The sequence below is a fragment of the Erigeron canadensis genome, chromosome 8 (genome assembly GCF_010389155.1).
Source record: "Erigeron canadensis isolate Cc75 chromosome 8, C_canadensis_v1, whole genome shotgun sequence".
Lineage (NCBI taxonomy): Eukaryota > Viridiplantae > Streptophyta > Magnoliopsida > Asterales > Asteraceae > Erigeron > Erigeron canadensis.
The window spans coordinates 18,126,466-18,136,076 of NC_057768.1; the positions used below are offsets into that span (position 1 = coordinate 18,126,466).

The following is a 9,611-nucleotide window of genomic DNA, read 5'->3' on the forward strand; positions in this document are numbered from 1 at the left end:
TTCTTAAGGATTATTATCGAAAATACCGATAATTGAACTTTTGTTTGTTTTGTAGATGACAACAACAAATCCTTCTCAAAACATACACCAATCGGCTTTCAGGTCGATGCTAGAAAGGGAAAGACTTTATGGAACCAACTTCAATGACTGGTTTCGTCAGTTGAAAATAATTCTAAGAGCTGAAAAGAAAATATGATGTCCTTGATGAGCTGACACCCGTTGTTCCAGGAGCGAATGCTGCAACTAGAGAGTAGGCTGCATAAAATGCTCGGTTCGATAGACATAATGAGGTTGTTTGTTTGATGCTGGGTAGCAAGACTCCCGAGCTTCAACAATCAATTCGGATTGCATAATCCATGTGATATGATCAAAGAACTCAAGTCTATCTATAGAAAACAAGTTGAAGTGGAATTGTTTGAACTAGTTGAAACACTTCATGTCTTGAAAAACGAGTATGGAACATCTGTTAGTCCTCATGTACTCAAGTTGAAGAGGTACTTTAAGCAATTGGAAAGGTTGTACTATGCTTATCATCCGGCTATTACTATTGGCAAAATCCTAAAGTCTTTTTCAAAGGATTTTGAGGATTTGTGCGCAATTATAATATGCATAGCATGAATAAAACCATTGTTGAACTTCATGCCATGGCGAATGAGTATGAAAAGAAGCTTCCAAAGAAATCTGCTACACCCCAAGTTCTAATGATCAAGGGGGGAAAGGTTCAGAAAGCAAAATAACCGTAAGCTAAGGGTAAGAAGTTTGGTAAGGGAAAATAAGTGTGTTAGTCTCAAAACCTTAAAAGACCCTTTCGGCAAAACACCCCAAGGGCTAAGGAACTACTTGGACTAATACATTCGGATGTATGTGGCCTATTTAGGCATGTATCAAGGAAATGAGCTAACTACTTCATCATTTTATGAGTGATTTTAGTCATTATGGTTATGTTTACTTGCTTAAACATAAACATGAAGTCTTCGAAACATTCAAAGAGTTTAAAGATGAAATAGGAAATCAACTCGGTAAAACCATCAAGATTCTTCGTTAAGATCGAGGTGGAAAATACTTAAGCCAAAAGTTTAAGGATTATCTAAAAGCTTGTGGATTTATCCAATAGCTTACTCCTATATAAGGGTATGTCTAAAAGGAGAAATCGAACCTTGTTGAACATGGTGAGATAAGTGATGAACCTTAAGACTCTTCTATTTCATTTTGGGATTATACTCTAGAGATTGCAGCATGCATTCTCAATATGGTTCCAACCAAGAAGGTTGACAAGACACCACATGAATTTTGGCAAGGGAGTGTTCCCAATTTGTCTTACTTCGAGATCTGGGGATGTGAGGCACTTGTAAAACGAGATACGCCTGACAACTTGAATCTAGATCTGTTAAGTGCATCTTTGTAGGATACCCAAAGGAAACAATGAGTTACTATTTCTACTTTCCTACTGAAAACACTGTTAAGGTATCTTGATTTGCTGAGTTCTTTGAAAGGAAACTCATATCTCAAGAAGACAGTGGGGGGATTGTTGAACTTGATGAGGCTCAAGAAGATGTGTCAACTTCTGAAAAGACTAGCAATCATCAACTTGGGGGGGGGAATGTTCAATGAGATGAATCTCATGAACTACAAGTTGAAGATAATGTGATTCTACTTCATAGGTCCTCAAGGGCAATACGTGCTCGTGAAAGTTTAAATCTTATGGTTGAATCTGAAGAAAACGTATTAGGAGATTTAAATGAACCTCCTGATTTCAATGTAGCATTATCAGATCCGGAATCTGAAAAATGTCTTGAAGCTACGAATGTGAAAATATAATCCATGAAAGATAATCAAGTCTGGAGTTTGGTTGATCTTCCACCTAATGGTAGAACCGTTGGGTGTAAATGGATCTTCAAGAAGAAGACCGACATGGATGGAAATATACACACCTATAAAGCTCGTCTTGTGGCGAAAGGTTATACTCAACTTTATGGAGTTGATTATGAGGAAACCTTTCCTTCCATTGCGGACATTAGAGCTATTAGGATCATCTTAGCCATAGTAGTGTACTATGACTATGAGATATGTAAAATGGATGTAAAAACCGCTTTCTTGAATGGTTTTCTAGACGAGGAAGTCTATATGGTAGAACTAGAAGGTTTTGTAGATCTGAAACATCCCAACAAAGTGTGCAAACTTCAAAGGTCCATTTATGGATTAAAGCAAGCATCAAGGAGTTGGAATAAAAGGTTTGATGAGGAGATCAAAAGTTTCATTTTGCTCAAAATCTTGATGACCCATGTGTATATCGCAAAGCTAGTGGGAGTAATGTTACTTGGGTTGAAGTGGCATTCATTCTTGGAATCAAGATCTATAGAGATAGAAGTAAATGGTTGATTGGATTAAGTCAAAGTGCATATATAGATAAGATCTTGAGGAGATTCAAGATGGAGAATTCTAAGCGTGGTTTTATACCGATGCAGAAAGGACTTAATTTATCTAGCAAGAACAGTGCTTCTACACTTGAAGAGGTGGAGCATATGAAAAGAATTCCCTATGTTTCGGCGGTGGGATCTATCTTGTTTGCGGTAAAATGCACTAGACCTGACATTACGTTCGCTCAATATATTGTTAGCCAATATCAACAAAATCCTGGAGAGGATCATTAGAATGCTGTGAAAAATATTCTTAAATACATGCGTGCTACTAAAGAATTATTCTTGATGTATGGTTGAAATCCCAATCCAAAATTCAAAGTGAAATAGTATGATGTTGGATTTCAGGACTGATAAAGATGAATTCAAAATATCAGTCGGGATATGTCTTCGTTTTAAATGAAGGCACACGGTGGAATGCGATGAGCTAAAAGCAAACCACAGTTGCTATTTATGTGACAGAGTCTGAGTATATTGCCGTCTCATAGAAGCCACCATGAAACAGTCTGGAATTAGAAGTTAATTTTTGGGTTTTAATGTGATGCCCTCAATTAACACACCTATGGATCTGTATTGTGATAATACGGGAGCTATTATCATTGCCAATGAACCTGGAGTTCAGAAAGGTGCCAGACATTATCCTAGATGATATCACTTTGCACGTGAATAAATCGAACTAGGAGAAATTAAGATACTCAAAGTTCAAATAGATTATAACTTAGCATATCCTTTTACAAAGGCGTTGTCAAAAGGAAAGCTTAATAAGCATGTCGAGGGTACAGGTCTTAAGTTTAGCTAGTTATCTCCTGTAAATTTGTGATTGGTATTTGGATAATGGGATGGTTAAACAATTATTATTTAAATAAATGAATTCATATACTTGGTAATTTTCATCTTTGTTTGTGAATTATTTTTGATCAATTAATGGTGTTAAACCACCAACTCTACCTTTCAATTTTATGTGTAAAAGTTGATGTTAAGAGTCGAAGCGTGTGGGTTTCAGGACTTGAAAGCGGATTGTGGGAGCGAAGCGACGCTTCCTAGAAAGGCAAACGGTTTTTTAGGGTCAATAGCCCAAAAGTAGTCCAGACCTCTGGGAGCGACGCTCAGGCTTCCTGAAGTAGTGCTTTTGGACTATAGTTTGTGTTGCTTTTGACTTCATTTGACTCAGACTTTGGTGATGCTTTCATTATAGGAAGGGACAGAGCCAGAAAGATTTTTGTGAGGGAGCAATTTTAAAAGTGTTTGTCATACTTATAAGACTCGTATTCGAGAATGTAAAAAAAAATTTGGGCCTTAGCTCAAAATTGAAAATGAACTCTCAAATGAATTTCTCACACCAGGTGTAACACTCATATTTAAAATAATACCAGTTTTTAATAAATAAAGACCACACATACCGGGAATGTCGAATTAAATGAAAGCGTATTCAATTATAATACAAGATTCCAAACGATATATATTTTATAAAATAATTAGCTTGTATATATTATGATTATTATAATTACTTGTTTGTGATAAAAATATATATAATAATTTGAAAGAAAATAAGTTTTCTACAAACAACTATAATATTATAGTATTACACAACTACATGCTCAAACAAAGAAAACTTTTTCTTTAATCTTTTATCATTCTTTCTTTCAAAATCAAAACAACTCAAGTTTTTTATTCTCTCAATGTCATCTCAAAATTAATGCTTCGGTTACCAATAACTTTCAAAGAATAAGTTTATGACAATGTAGAAAATATTTGTATGTATTTTCTATAAATTTTTTCTTATTTAAAAAAAAATTACATTTATCCATATATGTGGGTTCCCGGGATCATTTGGGAGAATATATGGATTAACTGATTAAGCATGCATGCTCATTGCTCAGCTTATGGAGCTCGTAATGTGTTTATTGACTTTCAAAATTAAACATTTTAACTGATTAAACTATTAATTAAACATTGAACTTTTATTTAAACAATAATATCAAGATTCAAGCCAAACAAACATTTTATTCAATTTTTTAAGAGTATACATTCATATCTCTATTTGTAGTCGCACCACATTGATCACCATAAATTTTGATTTTTGAGCAACAATCGAGATCAAGTAATACAGTATTTGATTAACTATCATATTCAAACTTAAAATCTGTAGAATATCTCATTACACTTGGCAACAACATTTTATTCATTTCTACTACGAGCTTAATTTCCCGGTTTTAATCAAACAAGCTTTCAACCTGTTTCACCACAAACCACGTCCCTTATCCATCAGTCGACCTAAATCAACAAAATAATGCATCTTGTAGCTAGAAATTGAAAAATGAAAAGATAACCAAAACAATTAAGCAAAATTCTTCTTCATATCTCACTGTACAATGCAGATCCCAGATATTTCGCTTGAAACCAACATTTGGTATTTGAACAATATATCAGCTGACCAAGATGTTAAAGTTTCAAAGTGAGATCCGGGGTTGGCGTTGCCGATAAATCCCTACTAACTCCATCAATCTGCCTGAAGCTACCGGGCCAAAAACTGTCTGCTTCGTCGTCTTCCATGAACTTGGGTAATCGTACATAGGTTTGATCAAAACTGACACCCGCTCTCATGGCATGGAAACGGGCGTCTTCTGGCACGACTCCTTGATGGAGTGACCCGTGTGTTTCAATACCCAGAGCCTGAAATGTTGACCCATAGAGAGGTAAAGATGCTAAGCTTGCATATCTTTCGGATAGCATTCCCATTCTCATTGCTCTCTTTGCCATTGTTCTTTCTCGTTTGTGTGCATTTTGATGGCCTCCCAAGGCTTGTGAGCTGTAAAACTTGCGCCTACAGTAGTTGCAAGAAAAAATACGAGGTGTCGCTGAACCTGAAACGGGGTTTGTGGGTCCAATTTCTGTGGCAGCGTCTTCAGGTGTCATGGAGTTGAAGGCAAGTGTTAGGTCTAAAGTGACCAATGGGGTATGTTGAGAATTGCCTTGACTCTTAATTTCAGAATATTCCTCTTCTGATTTGAAGCTGTTATTTGGCGGTTCCATGTTTGATCAAAGATAATCTAACCGCCCAGTATATCTTTTTTGCTTGAATACCTGCAGCTAATTAAGCATAACCAATATGAGATATGTATCGTATTATAATTCTTGCTAAGACACGATAAACATTATGATTTAGCTTGGTGGTTTTTTAGACATCATTCATGATCGCTATTGGATATGCCAATCACATTGATTAGGACCCATCATATCATTAACCAGTACCAATCAATCATCCAAGGGCCCTCCCTATCTCATCTTTTCTAAGCCAACCCCGGGTAACCGGATATTAAAACGTGAAGAAAAGAGTTGATTGAAAGTTGTCATTAATCGATGTAAAGAAAAGCCATAATAAAAACAATGCGCGACTTCACATATATACATCAGACTATATATGTTAAGGATATCTAAGGATGCTTATATGGTTAGAAAAATAATTAAAAGATTTTTAATATTTATAAAGATTTCAGAGATTTATAAAAACATCATATGCACTGACTAAACAATTGAAGATTTGTAAAGATTTTAGAGATTTATAAAGATATCATATGACACTACGGCCTAATATACGTACGCAACTAATTCACAATGTTTTAATTCCATACGCCTTTTCAGATGTATAAACCATAGGATATAGCTAGGCTATACTATTTTAAAGTTGTCAAACAAATGTACTTCACTTAATTAGATGTAAAAGAAACCAATGTTGTACTTCAGACCATACTTTTTAAAGTAAAAACCATCATTTGGCAGCTTTAAATTATGAAAAACCGGAAATTTGTCGAATTAAAAATTAACATATTGAAATGTAAACGTGTACACACGTCAATCTGTGTACCACATGATTCTGTAACAGAAGAACAAAACCCAGATACAACAAACCGACGAGCAATGACACATGTGACGACTATTGGAAGAATTTCCAAATTGGACAGTATATAAAGATTCGCTAGCTACATCAATGTGTGTTGACTTTTCGCATGCCAAATTGGACATAGTAGTAACAGACATTTATGATAAGCTACTCTCTCTTAAGATCCTAGGAAAGCCTTTGTTAATTTAAAGCAAGTCTAAACAAATAAAATAAATGTCGTTTTTCATATTTTTTTTTTTTTGCTGAATAGTTACTTGTCTGAATATAAAAGTATTGCGTTAATAATATCTAAGGGAGTAGAAGTAGATATAGAATCCTTTTCTAAAAAACTTGATAAATCAAAACAAAATACATCAAATATCAACATGAAAATGGAAATACGTACATATAGTATATAAAAAGAATGGGTCAACCCAATGCCAAATTCTCATGAAAGACTCTAACAAACACTTCGAAAACAATGATACGGATCCTTATTATCTTGGGTCTCAAAAACTTCTGAATCTGATTCCAGATTTTTCATGGTCATATTATGACTTAAAAACGATTAAAGAAAATTACTAAATCTTTCTAAAAACAAAACAAGTACCATAAATTAATCCTCAATTCCTTTCATAAAACTAGTTTTAAAGTTAAACTGCTTTTGCAAACAAGAAACAAGAACTATATTTCCGAACGAAACATAAAAATTTAAAGTTCAAGAAATAATCGTCAATAACAAATATCTATTGCAAAATTCAAAGAAATGGGTGTTGAAGAATACATACCTGAACTGAACTAGAGTGAAGTAGTTAGGTTAGATATTGTTAGATTTTGGAAAAAGATTGTTGGCTTTTTAGGTTTTGCCAAATTTGGTGAGGATGATGAGAGGGTACAATATGAAAATTTGGAAGAATTATTGGAGATAAGATCATAAAAGAGAGAGAGAAAGAGTGGTCTGATGTCAGGAAGCGAAAGAGATAGAAGAACAAATCATTTTAAAAAAATTAGAGTAATTGCAAGATTGGTCCTTGTGGTTGGTGCATTTTAGCAAGGAAGTTTCTATTCGAGAATTGTTGCGATAGGGGTCCTTATTTTGAGAATTTTTTGCAAAATTGGTCTAATTTTGACGGATTCGTTATAGGTGGCTATCAAGTGTACACATGTGGGGGTATTTATGTACTTTCCACCCCACAAAGACCCCCATTGCTAAAATAAAAAAACCATAAGGACCAATCTTACAACTAACACCTTAATATATTTTTTGATTTAATTTAGAAGAGTGTAACGTACAATTATCTGCTCGTTAGGTCTCTAATAGTAAATTTATGTAAACTCCTCCTGCTCGGGCAGGACTCTCAGATGTGCATCAAAGAAGCAATCATAGGATAGGAATGGAAAGTACAACAGTCGCTACTAGAATCTCAAACAAGAACCGAGATGAACTCGATGGCAGAACCTTCCAGTCTTGGCGGATTTCTTCCCCTTTATTTATGTACGTACACCTTTGTTTCAGGGTGGGGACGCCCTTCCTCCTGCTAATCCGGCCATTTCCGAACCTGTCTTTCTCATCCCATTCAATGGAGGACTTTCCTTCCCTAGATATGTTGTGTCATTTACATTCCCTTCGTCCTCTGCTTTTGACTCCTCTACTGCGCAAAGATTTTGATCCCCGTTTAGTGAGTCGTGAAAGCGCCTACCTTATGTTTAGACGTATTGGTTTCAGTGAAAAGCCAAATAGAGAGTTTTGCGTGTGCCTGCTTTAGTAAGAGTAAGGAAAAAGCGTCTCCTGTTCTACGAATCATTTTAATAATGGAGATGTACCTTATATAAATACTTTTATTTTTGAAAATTGATTTATATAAAAACTTTGTTATTGTATAAACTTAAAAAAATAAAATATTGTATGTTAAGAATTTGATATATATTAAAAAGAAAAAAGCAAATCTGTTTAAATAATATAAATGTTATATATGGTATTTTATCGTGTCAAATACACAAAAAGTCAGCAACATTTTTTGAAATAAAATAAATTATTAAATAAATGCAATTAAAAAAAAACTTATAAATTCTAATTTACAAATATAAGAAAAAGCAAACTAGTAATTTGATATTTGCCTTTAAAAATAAAATCTTCGGTGTATTCTTAGAATGTAGTTATAAGTTATTATGTGAATTGGAATTTAATCATCAATTGATGTATTTATAAATTTTAAACTTTTTAGTGAAAATATGTTTTTAGTAATTTAACTATAAATAATCATGAAAAGCTAAAAAGTGTTAAAAATTTTATTTAAGTTAATTACTTAATAAGACTTATTTTTTTTTATGGAATAGTTAATGGGTATTAATTAGTTATGAATTTTTAAAAATTGTAAGTTAATTAAACTTTTTCTACAACTATTTATATAATTAATAATTAAAAGTTTTTTAGTTCCATATTTTTTGATTTATAATTTTAATTATGATACATGTAAATTTAATTTTAGGTTAACTAAGATTTTTTAATTGTTAAGAAGTGGTTAGGCCAATAGTCTTTTATTATATATAAAGAAGAGTTAGTTGCAAGATTGGTTCCTATGGGTTTTTCATTATAGCAATGGTGGTCCTTGTGGGTGGAAAGTACATAAATACCCTCACAAGTGCTGCACACGACACACATGACAGCCACCTTTAATTGATCCGTCAAAATTGGACCAATTTTGCAAAAAATTCTCAAAATAGTGACCTCCATTGCAACGATTCTCGAATAGGGACCCTCCTTGCTAGAATGCACAAACCACAGGGACCAATCTTGCAATTAATTCAAAATATTAAAATGAATGATAGATGATTTTATTACTTTAACGACACCTTATTCTACTTTCACACTTTCTTTTTTCTCAAACTAGCCTTGTGCCCGCGCGTTGCAGCGTAAACGATGGTAATGGAAGCATGCAATGGTGGTTGTGGAGGCGACAAGTAGTGTAAGTATTTGGTGTAAAAAAGGCATAGTGTTATTTAAAAGCTAGCTGTAGAAACAAGTAGGACCGTTCAAATCGCGACCAATTCGACTATGAAAGTGCAGAATCCATTCATAATCGACTTTGAGGTTTCTGTATAATTAATGGACATATATCCACGAATTGACAAAGAACACGAGATAAAACAGATGAAAAATTCGTGATATGTCATTATTCATATAAATATTACACCAAATTGAGTATACATCTGACTGGTACAGGGTATAGATCTCTACCCCGTGCGAGATGAATAGTTTCTGTTGCAACTCAAACCATTAACCCTAAATTGTAACCTAAGTCTTGTATATATAG

The 9,611-nt window shown here is 33.8% G+C and overlaps 1 protein-coding gene across 2 annotated transcripts; it reads right to left on the reverse strand.

Annotated features, from left to right (window-relative positions):
- Window positions 1-4,514: 4,514 nt before the first annotated feature.
- Window positions 4,515-7,246, reverse strand: LOC122578951 (zinc finger protein 4-like). 2 transcript variants are annotated; one of them, XM_043751014.1, is made up of 2 exons: window positions 7,086-7,246; window positions 4,515-5,501 (listed from the first exon to the last, which is right to left on the reverse strand). In XM_043751014.1, the coding sequence occupies exon 2, from the start codon at window positions 5,448-5,450 to the stop codon at window positions 4,860-4,862; it is 591 nt and encodes a 196-aa protein (XP_043606949.1). In that variant the 5' UTR covers window positions 5,451-5,501; window positions 7,086-7,246; the 3' UTR covers window positions 4,515-4,859. The 2 variants fall into 2 exon arrangements, with proteins under 2 accessions (XP_043606949.1, XP_043606948.1); XM_043751013.1 differs by having other exon boundaries at window positions 4,515-5,507.
- Between the last annotated feature and the right edge of the window lie 2,365 nt (window positions 7,247-9,611).